We start from the raw sequence: 15,199 nt of genomic DNA, 5'->3' as shown, positions 1-15,199 counted from the left end.
AACGCGTTATTAACGCGTTAACTTGACAGCCCTACCAGTTATACATTGTATAATTGCTGATATTAAAAGGCCTCTCAAAAAATCCTCGATTGTCTTAAATTGCATACAGTTCGCGAGAGGGGAGATATGATGGTCAATTTAACTGTCATTTGACATTACTCTCATTGAATTAATATTGCTGGGCCCTCAGTGCATTTAGAGCTGGACCACCAATCACCTCCTATCTTCCCAGTAGCAGAGACGGCCAAATTGGGTTTCTTTCATTTAACCCGACAGAAACTGAATAGGCAGGTTGGAAGGGTTTATTTATTCAGTTCTATTTTTTGTTAATACAAATAAATCAAGTAATTAAGGTATACTAATGACAAATATTAATTTATTTTGTTTAGACCTCTGACGGTTCCCCACTGCCTGAAGGCCACGGAAGTGGTACCGACAAGGTTGTAAAGGGAAATTACATTATAATAGGCCTTTGGGTAGCTCATTTGTTTTCACTTAATGTTGAGATCCTCTGTTGTTGTATTTAGCTTTTTTACATGTTGCTTATACCTAATTAAATGCTTGTTTATTAAAATGTCCACAAACTAATTAGCCCACAGTGAATCAAAGGCAGGATAGGATAGTATCCCAGAATAGGAGACCCCGCCGGGCTCTGGGGTAAATATTTTGAATTATCCATGGGAAGTTGCCATGAGCACCGTAAACTGATGAGTCCTCTTGCAATTTTATATGGGGGATCAACATGGTTCAATACTAAAGCAGCAGAGACCGACTTGATAGTGTCTTTCAAACTGAGTTGATCTCATTTTGTAACAGACTTAATGGTGGCTGTATTTCTCAGACTGTATATGACTATATCAATAACAAATATACCGACTATGACATGTACAATTGATTGATTGAATTGAATGCCACAAGCAAAATAAACAATTTCAAGCACCCCCAGAGGGTTAATCCCATTGTTCACACATGTTCTTGTTGCATCTAAATGCACAAACCAAGTCAAAAGGCAAAGTCTTTCCACTGCACGTTTATTGTCAGCCAATGGTAAATCTAACAAACTGATCCCTAAATATGAAAATACAAGTTTAGAGCAGCTCAAAAGTCTTCAAAGCTACCCAGATGTTTTCAGATACGCAGAGCAATTACAGCCACGTAAAGAAAAGATATTCAAGTGTTGATGGATTATCTTTTAGAGATTTGATTTTCACCTCAAATCAAATCAATCATTTTACAAAGTAAAAACGATGCACACACATTGTCTCTGTAGGTGCAATTAAAAATCACTAACCTGATTATACAAATGTAATTAATCGATATGAATCTGCTTAATAAGTTATTTCAAGTGTGTAAACAGTGATACAGTGATAAAACAATACGCTTCTCCTCCTCGGTAAACACTTTTTTAATTAAAAAACAAAGGAATGTTGACAGAAAGAAGCGTTTCTATTCATAGGGGAGAGTTAATCCACTGTGTCCAGTGTGATATTTACATGTACATCTTTACTGTAACTATGTTGGGGTTATGACAGGGTTACTTTTTCATGTTGTGCATTACCTATCAAATAAAATATACATCCTATTTATGAAAAAAGACAATGCAAGAATTCCTGGTTTTTAAACAAAACTTAAAATTTAAATGACTTAAATATTCACAGGAATGTAAACTTTGCATGTGTTGTTAAAAAAAACATTCACCACTTTTTTCTCTTGCGTTTCTCACTGCATGAGGCTGAGGTGTGATAGCTGTCCCTGTATGCGAAAAAACACTCGTTGAGTGACACTGTTGGATTGTTCATGGTATGTCTTTTACCAGCTGGAGTCAAAAACCTTGTTGCACATGTTTGAGTTTTCCTGGTGAAGAGGGAATTCAGAGCCCGGTACGAGTTGCTTCTTCCTCTTATGTGATACAACGCTCTTCCCTGATGAGATGCTTTCATACTTGCTGAGGGATTCACTGAAAGCAAAACAATAAGAATAGATTATTAGGTTTTTGTAAAAGATGATTCAACATTAAAACCACAGAGCCATTGAAATATGTATGTGTAAAATACCTGAAGGGGAAGGTGGTTTTGTCCATCTGCATGCACACCAGGAAGGGATATTCTGAAAACTGGACTGTGGTGATAAAGTCTAGCGATGCCTCTGTTTCGTAGCTGACCTCAACACCCACTCTCATGAAGTCCATGTCCACTGTAACGTTGCCAGTGACCACTAATGCTCCCCTGAAACCATAAAGAGAAAACAAAGTGAAAATGTGTCCAAAATACTTATATTCTTCAGCCTTGTCCCAACGATTGTGGCACTTTGTCATTGTATGTGAACATGTATTTGTTTCACACAGTATGTATCAGTGGCTTAAAAAGCACAATAAAGTTCAGATACTAACAAGAAGAGTTTAATAACTTCCCCTTTGTTTAAAATCGCAGTGTGTGCCAGCCAGTTGAACGTCAAACCTCTAGCCTTGCCCGTGAAGACATGCCTTGGCAAAGATGCCAGTATGGTTTGTTCTGCTGCTAAAGATAGCCTGACAGCCTATTATCAGAGTGGAAGAGGTACAACTATGCTGATCCATTCACCTGCCTCTGCCATTCCCCTACGCACACACGGGTCAAAGATATGATGCTTTACTATGGTTAAAAAGCAGGAAAAGAAATCAGAGAGCTGAAATATAAAAGCTTAATTTTCTTCCTTAAACCATATTTTTTTGAAAAACCAAAAGTTGTTTGAATTTCACAGGGTTGTGTTTTTTTTGCACCATCAAAGAGATTCCAATTAAATGTGCCTTGTTTTCAATCTCTGTAAACAATTCCTCATAGAAACGTACATATAATCCCTATCACTAAAGCAAACTTAATTATAAAAAAGGCATAAAAGCCGGATGTCAATTATTTGAATGGGGTGCCGGTACTAAACCCAAGTGTCAGTATGGAGTTTTATCTCATATTTTACTTTTGCACTATTAGGTAAAATAAGCATTTTCAGTTTATCAATACAATCTTAAAATGCATTAAATATCAGATAAGATCGGATCTGATTAACAAAACAAACACTAACAAAGCACAGTACGTAGTTTGGTTTTGAATACAGATTTTGCACCAAATGTATTTATTACTTCAAAAATACTGAGGTGCATATGCACAGGAAAATCGTAACCGTATTTGAATGTCAAAAATCAGTGGCATTGCTCTCTAAACCCTATTTCATCACCAGATGCCGTGAGCTAAACGACACCCGCATGATGATGTCCATTTTCAGCTGCTACCGTTGTGCGATGACTGTAATGTTTAAAATAGAGAACCAGACAGAACTGATGACATATCCACATAAACCTGGAAATGAGACCAGACATGATCATGAATACTAGAGCATGTCCAACATGGAACAAATGCATCGGGCGACGCTTATAGACCATCATAAGTTCACTTGAATCCAACATCAACAGAAATCTATTTGCAGTTTGTGACATTGCGCGACCTCTAAAAACGACTCTCCTTTCAGTCACAAAGGTTGTCTTCTAAGAATTGTCTGTCAATCACTCTGTTCTTTGCCCTGCCAGTGTATTACTGTACATCAAAATGAACATACAGTAAAACAAACGTACTCAGTGAGATAATTTATCATTACAAGGCTGTGCGTGAGGTTATGACCTACTGTATACACACAGTACACAGCATTATGTAAAGCTCTGCTGATGCCCCAATTTGCCTACGGGACAAAAACTCCACCAACTGCAACTACTAGAATATCATTGAATTGGCTCGGTGTGTGGACTGTACCTGTTGTTGACGCTGGTCTTGGACTCCCTGTACCACAGGCTGACCTCCATGCCTCCAGAGATGTCAATGGCTAACCCTCCTTGGAACTCGGCACTCGCCTTCAGACCGGACTGCAGCTGGATCACCTGCAGAGACAAATCAGAATCAAAATTAGAATTCTGTATTCAAAGGGGACATTTTTTGTTGTTACAGCAAAGTATAGACAGATGAAGAAAATATAATTTACAGAAAGATGAACGGGAAGCAAAACAAAAACAGAAGAATTGGTTATATCGGACGATTAAGATACCTTTTTATCATAGAGGATATGTTTGAAGACTGTAAAAGCACTTTAAAAATAGCCTCAGCATAAGGCAAAAATAAATGCAACATCCCTTTTATCATCTGTAAGCATTTAAACCCTGTTCAAAGTCACAGTACTACGCTCGACAAGTGAAGGTATTGACTCGAGTCATTCACTAGCTGCACTTGTGTAGACATACTGAATGCATCTGACAAAGTAAACATGTACTGATGCCAACACGACAAAAACGGTTGTGGGTCAATGCCTTCCAAAACAACCTATAAAAACTGTCTTGCAACTTAAAAAGTATAGTTAGTAACTTTGTATCATGTGTGCTGAAACTCTATATCCTGACAGTAGACATAGTGCTCCCAATGGTAGATTCCAGCACGCCTGAATGGAAGACAACCAATGTCAGCCACGAGGACACTTACACAGTGTCAATCACTGCTGTCCCACCTGCCAGAGCAAACTCTTGTTTTACAGATTTTAGATTGCAGACGAACATAAACTGAAGTCTATTCCAGGTGTTTGAACATTACATTACATTTAGCTGACGCTTTTATCCAAAGCGACTTACAATAAGTGCGTTCGACCAACTTGAAGAAAACAGAATCATATAAGTACATCAGGTTTCATAGAGCAAAAACATTTCAAGTGCTACTCAACTGGCTTTGGGTAAGCCAGTCCTTTATTAGTATATAAGTACTTTGTTAGTACTTTTATTGCTCGAAGTGGAGTCGAAAGAGATGAGATGAGTCTGCGCCGGAAGGTGTGTAAGCTATCTGCTGTCCTGATTTCAATGGGGAGCTCATTCCACACATATCACCAATTCTGTCGTTTTGTCAAGATGACCAAACTGAACTCAAACCAGCCAGCTGACACTGTTTTGAAGTAAAAATAAAGCTTTCTTGGAGTATTGTGCAGCTCTTTACCTGGCATCAAATACCAGTTGTTAAGTTCTGTTTTCTTTGATAACCTCACACTGAATGTATACTTGAAACACTAAAATGAGGTGTAGTGTAAATGGATCATTGATGAAGGACACAGTTAAAGCAGTTTACCTCAGAATGATCAGTCAGCAGGATGAGACCCTTCACTACATTCATGGGGTCCCCAGTCATGGAGAACATTTTGGACATGAGGTCACTGTAACCCTTGAAGAAGGTGACGGGTCGCAGTTGGACATCGAAGAGCAAAGCTGACATCCCAGCAAACGACTCCAGATCTTCCTCTCCCTCATCGGCTGTGGCACCAATCATTGACTCCAGACCCTGGGCCTCAATTGCGACCTAGAAGACACAAAACATGTCCACATTAGTTTAAAATAGAAATGTGGTAATGGTGTGGCTATTCAAGATGCTTTTCTAAACACATTAAAAGCATAAAACATATGTCAAAACAGCATAAAAACAATTCATTGCAAAGATCTAAACTCCTGCAAATGTTCATATGATACGATATACTTTATTGTCCCGTAAGGACATTTGTTCTGGACTCTGTCCTGCAGTTCCGCATACATGTACATATACATATACAAACATAGTGGACATTAAGAGACATACACATATCATCAGTCATACACCGTTTGAACAAACACAATACACAGACGAACATACTGACAATGGCGACCTATTGCACAACCCTCATGGCCAACATTTAAAAAGTACATTTCATTACATTTGACTACATTTCATTTCATGTGAATGTTAAGAAGCTTAATCGACATTGGTAGGAATGAGTGCTTATAGCGGTTCAGCCTGCTCTTGGGAACCCTGAATCTTCTACCAGAAGGTAGGAGCTGGAATTCTGGGTGAAGTATGTGGGTGGGATCAGATACAATTTTGTTTGCCTGTCTGATAATGGACTGCTCGTATATGTTTTGGAGAGATGGGTGTTTTTTAACCCCCATAATTTTCATAGCAGTCTGTACCAGGCGAGCGATCTGTGACTTTGACTTTCATGCAACAGTCCTGCTAAGCTTTTCTTGTATACATTAGTGTAATGAATGTCTGTTTCATTATGTGGTTTCCCTACCTGTAGTCCATGGAGAAGAGCTCCATTACTAGCACCGTAAATATTCATGTTGCTTCTCCTCAGGATCCCAGAGCCTGAATACAGGATGTCCAAACTGTACGTGGAGGTCACATCAGCAGATTCTGTACGGAGAGAATTTTAAAGTGCCCAGTCAATTTATCTTAGTACTAAAAAGCAAATAATACGACTCAAACTTATGATTTTGAATGGAGCAAAATAGAGCTTGAATGTGCTTAACCAACACCCTAAAATGATATGTTGATTGACTCTTGCAATTTGGTTCCCACTGTTCATAATTTCATCTCACATTAGATCTTTTAAGAATATATTGAGTAATGTTTTTAGTCTTACAGATGAGGGTTGATTACTTACTTGCCATGAATCCTGAATATGCAGACGATGACCCAACCTTTGCAAACCGGTCGTAGTTATGAGAAATTGTATCCTTCATAGCATGTTGTACTACATTGCTGAAAAATGATATATGTTATACAACAAATTACTTATTTGTATTCGTAAAGCTTAATTATGTTCTGTTACATTCCTATGTTCAACCAACATTTCTTTTTTGGTGGTCCATTGGATTTCCCATAACACACCTGGCTGGCAGCTGGAAGCGAAGGATATCCTGGATCTTGGACAGCATGTACTTGTTCATTTCATGAGGAAGGTTTCCGATGGACAGAAGCAGATTTTTGACTTCCATGTAGGAGGGGTTGCTACTCAGGATGACGTCAGCAGCAGCGGCTCTTACATTTTTCTCATAGACGCGATGATTCTGGTGGTAAACCCTGTTTACTGTGTGCTTCACCTACACATGAGATAAATGTGTGCTTTCAGTTTCTGCGACACGCTAATCAGCTCAACATAACATTAACACTCATCAGTTCAAATGGAGTGTAATGTGCACTGTTGCTCACCTCATTAGTCATGAGAGTGAAGTCGTATCTCTGCAGGGAGGTGAGAGCAATGGTGCAGTAAGCTCCCACCTCTGACTCGGCATATTTGGTGAAGATGGGAATGGCCTCGGGAAGTAAAGAGTTCTTCAGAGCAAGAAGATACATCTGGACCTCGGACTCTACCTTTGTGCTGTCGGGACCGTCTAAAATCAGTTTCTTCACCTCCACCACTGCCTGAAGGGTGAAAACACAGCAAGGGATCTTCAGTCAGCTCTGGTTTCTAAAATCTACATTCACTTTTTTCATTAACTATATTTTTGTAAGCTCACCGGTAAGTTGCAGCCTCCTTTCTGACACAGTTTATGGACCAGGGCTCCCATAATGATCACAGTGGACTCTTTGATGTCTGCGCTGCCGATCTTTCCCTTTGAAATGTCCTGAAAACAAAACAGTTTGCATTATAATTAAATGCAAACTTCCAATTAGCATATCATTTAATTTAAATATGAATGGTTTTGAAGACTCGTTAGGATAAAACTAATTAACTGTACACATTTATTATATTATATTTTGAGGACAGAATGCAATAGAGTGCCACAGTGACGCGTCCTAAAACCCGGAAGTAAGTTAGCATTTTACCACTTCCAGTTCCTTCGACAAAAACCAATGCAATTTCTCCATAGGGTTTTGGAAAATAGCTCGAAATAAGGTCTGTGGTTGACACAAATTCAAGAGACGGATCACGTTTTGTTCAGCCGGATAATATCCACATGTCTACCCTACTTTTCTAATTTTCTAATCATAAATCTATCGATTAGATTTATGATTCAAAAATGATAAAAGTATGGAGAAATTGCATTGGTCTTTGTCAAAGGAACCGGAAGGAGTTTACTTCCGGGTTTTAGGACGCGTCACTGTGGCACTCTATATATTATTTACAAGCTATTTTTATGAGGGGACAATTTTAAATGATATGTTGGTTTCAATTAGGAGACACAGGTAAAATAGCACAAAAGTTAGTGGAAAACACTATTCAAATCCAAAGTGTGGCACATTTTCGCTTTCTTTAACCACTTGAGTGCCACTTACTTCTTGAATTAATTTGGGGAAACAAATATTTTATTTCCTTTTTTTAAGCAGAGCATCAAATGTAGTGCAAATGAAGCCCACATTTGTTCCTCTTCGCTGATAAATACTAATGACAGCATTTCTTCCAAGTTTCTTCTCCAAGCATGTTAAGTTGCCGATTCTGTTTTAAACAACTCACCAGCAGAACCTGGAGCATTCTCTCGTTGGGATGAGAAGCGAAGCCACATGCGTAGAGAAACCTCTCCTGCAGGACCAGACCTTTGGCATCGGTGAAGTTAAGGAACTGAATCATGGCATCCAGAGACGCAGTAGTCTGAGCCGAGGTCACAGCGTCCACCACCTGAGGTCTGAACAGGAAGAAGGGAAACAAAATGATGGTGAGTTACTAAAGTTAGACCAGGTAACAGAAACAACAGAGTGATGGAGTAGGGGAGAAGGAGCAGCCACTTACAGAGATGTCTTGCTGGCACTCTGCAGCACTTTGAGGATCTCGTCCTTGGACGCCTTCCTAATGCTCTGGAGGAGGGCCAGGAAGCTGCGTGGAGCCGTGGCTTTGGACAGGCTCGCCGGCTCCAGCTGCTTCTGTTCACTCTGCCAATGCTCAAAAAGCTAAAAAGGGAAAAGACAGGGCAGAGGGGATTAAAGAGAGATCATCTTCAGTCAAATTAAGGATCTGTTTACTAATTAGGTGTAACTTAGAAGTGTGTGTGCAATGATTACTTTTCCAACACTGACCTTGTCTGTTAGCACTGACGTGGTAGTTACAATGATTAAATACATGTATTTTGATGCATAAACAGTATAACCAGTATGAGAAATACTGAATGTGATTAGCCAAACATTCCTCTTTGAAGAAATGACGTGTTAAAGTTCATGAAAACAAGTAAGTAAAGAAAGTAAAATGCACCTAAATGCTACAAAATGATTAGATAAACTTGAAATTAGAATCTCTGCAGCCTGGTGGCAAATCCAATAATCCATATATTCTATTTTAATTAAACTGATAGATTGACATAGCCCTCTTTAGAAAATGGCTAAAATAAGTGAAAATATGTGAAAAAGTGAACCGGTACTCACTGTTGGACAGCCCTTGCATTTGGATTTGACTTTATCCGCAATAATACCAACAGCTGCCAGCTTGGCATCGATTGACTTGACAACCTCGGCCACATCTGTGCCAGCAGCCTCCAGGGGTCCAGCCTCCGTCCCCACAAGAGTGAGGGTTTGCCTGTGAAGCAAGAAATGTAAAACTTAAAAAGTGCCCGAATTACAAATGCACACACATGGTTATTATTGATAAAGGCATGTACCTGGAAACGACTTTAGCTGCAGCAGATCTGCGGGCGTTAACAGCCAGTGAGTGTGTTTCTTCAGCCACGGCAGAGTGGATGAAACCATCTTCAAGAGTGAACGTTGTAACAGAACTGGACTTCCTGCCCACACCCAACACCTGGAGGGGGAAATATTAAAGGTCACCTATTGTGCAAAATCAACTTTTTCATGTCTCATCTACATGAATATGTGTCCCCTCTGCGTTAAGAGATTCTGAAAGTTTCAGGAAAAAAGATTCTCAGTCTTTTTGTCCTGATCCATTTATATAAAAAATGACTTGATCAGATTTTGACCACTTTATGATGTCATAACGTTTTTTTGGCTTGTGTAACCATTAGCCAATCAGCAACCAAGGTAACCCCCGTCCACCTTCTCATCTGAATCTCCTCCTAGAGCACCATTGTGGGTTTTTTTTAACCAAATATCTCGCAGAGGGGCGTGGGGAGTGGCTCCTTATTTTCATTTAAAGTAACAGACAGAGAATCAGCACTTTTGGAACAGGGCTGAAACAGAGGGGATTATGGGATGCTACAATGATCTGTTTGGTATTTCGAGCCAAACACTTCAGAGACATGTTTTGTATATATCTGAGACCTATAATATATTGATGAAAAACAGTATAATAGGGGACCTTTAAAGAGTTATGTATTAGTAATTCAGTAACCTTCATATTCTAGCACGATGAGCTGTTCTGGATGCTGACATACCTGACTGTGAGTGGTGAATCCCGTCTCCGCAGTCTTACACGTGTCCAGGACCTTGGTTCTCGTCACTTGACCTTTAACTGCCTTGTACTCCACCGTGCACCTTCCAGACACGTCATTCTGTTTCCACACATAAAGATTGCAATTAGCTACATGTAATGAAATATAAAAGACGTGAATAAATGTGATGGGAGCATTATAACGCCAAATACCTCTATAACCTTCCCAGTGGTGCGCTGCATTTGCAGTAAGCTGGCCAGTCCTCTTTTTAGGTTCTTGATGGTTGCAGGTTCGGCCCAGAAGGAATAAAAGGCCTTTGCCTACAAAGAAAGCAACATGTTATATGAAATGTTATGCTTCTGAACAATGGATACTGAGGCATGTCTTTCAGCGGATAAAGGGGCAATGACCCTCGGTGCTGCTGTACGTGCTGCAGCTCACAAAGGCCTTCAGGGTGTCAGTTTTCCATTGGACATGTGTGTACACAAATGCATGGTCATGACATCAGAGCCTATTTACATTACGCGCAGAAATAAGATATTCTTTGAAGTGTAGATCAAAAACAAAACCAGAGTACTTTGGTATTAGCACTCTAAATGTTTCAAAAGAGTCTACCTCAACTTCTAATTATGTTCTCAACACACACTACTGACCAGCATGAAAGATGAGTCAGTCTTATCTATACTCGTGTCGCTGATATGATCTTGAAATAATGGAACAAGCTTAGTCAAATGTGCTAAATTAATCTTGGGAAATATCAAATTACACCACACAGTTCAGTTGAGCGTTGAGGCTTCAGTTCAGCTCAATAATGCTCTCAGTGTCCTGCTTATGAGTGGAGAAGCAGCCGATTACATCATCCTGCAGTGTCTCCTATACAGTATGTCATTTATTTGTGGCCCTCGACCACGATATCAGCGAGGACTACCATAAATAGATTGACCACTGCTACTCAGTCTTACTCTGTGTATCCTTGCTGTGGCAGCCTGCAATCAGTATAAACAACATAAAAGGTTGTAGAAAATACTTTTGTCTGAATTGTACATTTACTATTTGATAATAATGGAATTATTAGTGTTTACATCCATTAATATATGCTAAAAAGCCTTGAGGGCTTAAGATCCTCTGCGGCTCTTTCTAGGATGTTAACTGGTCATACAGTCAAATTAGTAAAAGGGATCTTATCCTCTAAATAAGCATGTTATCCAAAAAGATATTGAACATTGTGTTAAGGGGTGTTCACACTTTCTATCAGTTTAAATTGACGTTTTTAGTATTATTTAATTATAAACGTATGCCATAGAATTCTTCCCTTTAGCCATAAAGGCTGGGAGGCTGTAGCTCAGTGGATAGAGTGCTGGACTTCGAATCAGCGGGTAGCAAGTTCGAGTCCCACTGCAGTCAGCATGTCGTTGTGTCCCTGGGCAAGACACTCCACCCCAAATTGCTCCTGTGGGGATTTTCCACAGTACTGCTTTGGATAAAAGTGTCTAACAAATGACATGTCATGTCATAAAATTAAATATCTGGCTGTAATTCTTTCTGCTGCAATTACGCTTTATTAGATACAGTTACTTGATAACAGTGAATGAGTTTGGCTTGAACTCCAACATCTCACAGCCAATAAGAAGACAGCATGAAGCTTATCCACCAACCCAGAGCCGCTCTTCAAGCCAGGCTTGTACATTCATTGACCATCTGAACCTGCTGACCTTTGTACACACACCTGTACGGTTTTTCCTCTGCCAGCATCATCACTCCAGCAAAATGAAAGCATGCTCAATTATTCTCTGAAGACAACAACAGTGAAGTGCTAAAATTACCCAAATTACCTTCTAACATTACTTATGAAAGTATTTCTCCCTCGTAAAAGATCAGAAATCTGCCCAAAACCTTCATTTATATCATTTTCAGGAAATGCTGATGATGTTATTCACATGTGAGTGATTAGAAACTATGTTAATGTTGCCAAATATATTCACTCTTTATACTTAAATGTGTTTTATTTTAATATTAGGTGAGGCCATGCCCTATCTGGCAATGTTTGGCAAATTATCCCCATGATTAGTATCTGGTAAAAAGCGTAATGTGTTTTTCCTCGACCCATACTACACCCTTCAACCTAGTTTCATGTAAATCAGGCCTGTAGTGTTTCTGTAATCTTGCTGACAAACCGATAAACCACCCACAGCAAAAACACAACCTTCTGTTACCTTAGAGAGGTAATGAGGAGTAAAAATATATTATTAAAATACTATATGGTTGTACAGATAACACCAGCAGTACGTAGTGTAGCAACTGATATGGAGTATTTTCTGTGTGCACACGAATGCTCTTACCTTTCCATTTTTCAGATGCAAAAAGAAAGGTTTAGTCAGAGCTGCCAGTTTGGTCTTCCCCAAAAGGCTTTCTGCAGTGGATCCATGGAGGACGTTCTTCTTCTTTGATCGTTGGGATGCAGGTTCAATCCTCACATTTGAGATCTATGAGTGAGAGATTAATTTATGTGAGAAAAATTAGCTACCCTCAAAAAGAAGGACGCATTCTGTCCTTACTATTAATTGTATCAAGAGTATTTGTGTAGTCAGAAATATTATGTGGATTGTTTTAACTCTCAAAATGAGATCCTGCGCTGTCGTATCATTTGATTGGACCAACATACCGCTAGTTGAATCAGTTGGTCGTCTTTGTTGCTGGGATCTCTCCACACGAGGTTTACGTCCACATCGCTTGAGATCCTGTAGCCAGCAGTGGCCTCTTTTGACCCCCTCACCCTGTCCACCAGCACCTCAGTGCTGTAGCTGAATTTGTACAGCTGGTCGTTGTTCAGCCGGGGTCCAGCAGCACCACCTGAAGAAACACAGGAAACACGACTGGTAAGAAAACAGTGTAGACAGTGAGAGGGATCTGCAATAAGACTATTGTCATGTTGTCGAGATACTGAAGACTTAAAAGAACAAGCCACTGGTGCTTGAAAGCTTTTAAAACATTTGTCATACCTAACCACACATGTCCGTACCTTATGAATGTCAGAATGCCCAGTCATCTATATCTGTGTGTCACTGTATCCTCATGTAATAACTTATAACAATTGTTTTGTTGGATCATTAAAGCGTTAAAATCTTAGATTTGATTGTGAACAATGGCTGTGTTTCATAATAATTAACCATGGAAGAAAATATTCAACAACCTGGACATCATGGAAAGGATTAATTGAGTTTTGTAGGTTTTTCTATGCTGTTCGGAAGCAACATTTCAAATCTCAGGTGACATTTCTTATCATATCAGCAAAAAAGTGCACTTAATGGGCTATCCACACTTTTAACTACCTTGCCATTACTTTTAATGTACTTTTTACATTCGTGTTCACTTTGTGTGTTCAGTTAACACTAGGTATATTTTGCTGTTGGTCACACAATCTCAAAGTTCTCTGTTTCAAGCTTAAATACAGCTTGTGTCGACATGAAAGGACACTAACTTAATTTGTTGTTTTACATAAATATTATCTGTTGATAGGGTTGAGGTGAGGCCATTTAACAAGGTGTGTTCAACGTGGCAGAAGAACAAAATCCCTCCTGTGATTTATTAATGACAAGCTGAGCATTAGATATGACATTAGGCCACGAGGAAGGACAGACTGACGTGTCAGTACATGATTTCATCACCAGTCGCTGAGGAACATGTAGCTGAAATTCAACAAATATAAAACCTAGCTCTATTTCAAAACAGCTGACTGAGGTGTTTAAGGAACATCAGAAGCAAAACACTCACATAAATAATCTGTGTTTTTTTTAGTAATGTTCTGTTTTTAAATCTTTCATCTCATATCAATCAGTGATGTAACAAAGCAGCATAATGGAAAGCTTCAACATTCACAATGAATAGACTGATTCTTTGAGTCTATGTAAGATTACCCAGGGCGATTTCATTCATTTGAGGATAGTAAGTCTCTGTGGCACAATAAATTGAAGCCTGACTCTTCGGATCATCTATACACCTCAAGTGAGCAACAAATACATCCTGTTGACACATTCCTATCCGTTTCTTCTTGTCTCACATAAATATGGTGAATTTATTTATTAAATAATATTCCATTTGACACAAACATCACCCTACAACAAACTTTCTCCACTCACTGAAAACCACACATCAACTCACCTTTGGCTGAATCTGTGACAGAGGAGGCTGCACAAAGCAAGAACACAACTAGAGTTAACATTGTGTGTCCTTCTCTCTGTAGCCAGAAGAAGCAAAATCCGAGATTCAGCGGCTGAAGTGGAAGAAAAAGGCCAACACTGAAAGGCAATGCAGGTCTGAGCTTCTCCTATTATGTTTTATCAGAGGGGAGGGCAGACTCCAAACTCCACGCTAAGTACTAAGTACGAGATAACCAGCAAATCATTAACCTGGAAGCACAGATTTGACAGGAACTTCTGCCATTGATATATCCATCCAGGAGTCCCCTTTAAATACAGCGGGACAGCCTCTGCGTCTGCGCGTCACATAGCATACCGATTAATCAATACGGATTATCCGATGTATTCTGTTGATCAAGGGACGAATGACACTCGCAGTCTGGATGTTACATTTCATTGAGGCTTCATGCACTGACTAGTTTCTTGGTTGCATATTTGATGTAAACATAGTGTAAACATATCTAAATTAGCAAAAAAGACCATTTATATTTACCAAGAGGTTGCAGAGAGACGTCCTCATGTTACACCTTTCACCTCATTTCTCAAACAGTCGGTACTCTGTCGGTGTTGTTTCTTGGTTTGCAGGAAATGGGCAGTCCGTCAGTGAATTCAGCCCTCTGGCTCAAATAACAGCATCTCAGTGGACCCAAACGTTTGAGAATGTGTGCATGGGGTCATACTGTGTGAAATGCTAAATATGGGATCATTTTCAACTAGAGAAATCAGTTTAAATCAGTGAAACGTTTTGAGTAAAATAAGGATAGTTGGCTTCTAATGTTAGAAATGATGTTCACAAAAATATTCATAGAGATAGATATTTTAGGATTAAACATTTTGAAGGACACAAATGTAAAATATTTCCTAAAGTGCTCTGTCTTTT

General features: G+C 39.3%; 1 protein-coding gene across 1 annotated transcript; it reads right to left on the bottom strand.

Moving 5' to 3' along the window:
* Nucleotides 1-1,387: 1,387 nt before the first annotated feature.
* mttp (microsomal triglyceride transfer protein) lies at nt 1,388-14,871 on the bottom strand. Its single transcript, XM_034083873.2, has 19 exons — nt 14,813-14,871; nt 14,282-14,393; nt 12,786-12,973; nt 12,463-12,606; nt 10,336-10,443; nt 10,127-10,243; nt 9,398-9,537; nt 9,165-9,315; nt 8,539-8,696; nt 8,266-8,434; nt 7,328-7,435; nt 7,020-7,232; nt 6,699-6,910; nt 6,472-6,569; nt 6,100-6,221; nt 5,127-5,354; nt 3,780-3,904; nt 2,055-2,225; nt 1,388-1,957 (listed from the first exon to the last, which is right to left on the bottom strand). Exons 1-19 carry the CDS (start codon nt 14,837-14,839, stop codon nt 1,810-1,812), a joined length of 2,739 nt encoding a protein of 912 aa, XP_033939764.1. The 5' UTR covers nt 14,840-14,871; the 3' UTR covers nt 1,388-1,809.
* Nucleotides 14,872-15,199: the final 328 nt, after the last annotated feature.

The sequence above is a fragment of the Pseudochaenichthys georgianus genome, chromosome 1 (assembly GCF_902827115.2).
Source record: "Pseudochaenichthys georgianus chromosome 1, fPseGeo1.2, whole genome shotgun sequence".
NCBI lineage: Eukaryota > Metazoa > Chordata > Actinopteri > Perciformes > Channichthyidae > Pseudochaenichthys > Pseudochaenichthys georgianus.
Note: the sequence above shows the minus strand (reverse complement) of the source record. Positions and strands in the feature narration are given on the sequence as shown.

Coding starts and splice junctions, on each gene's coding strand:
- mttp (XM_034083873.2), bottom strand. CDS start 14,839: ATGAGGACGTCTCTCTGCAACCTCTTG. Junction 12,974..14,281: donor TGTCACAGATTCAGCCAAAG/GTGAGTTGATGT, acceptor GTGTTTCTTCAG/GTGGTGCTGCTGGACCCCGG. Junction 7,436..8,265: donor GAATGCTCCAGGTTCTGCTG/GTGAGTTGTTTA, acceptor TTTTGTTTTCAG/GACATTTCAAAGGGAAAGAT.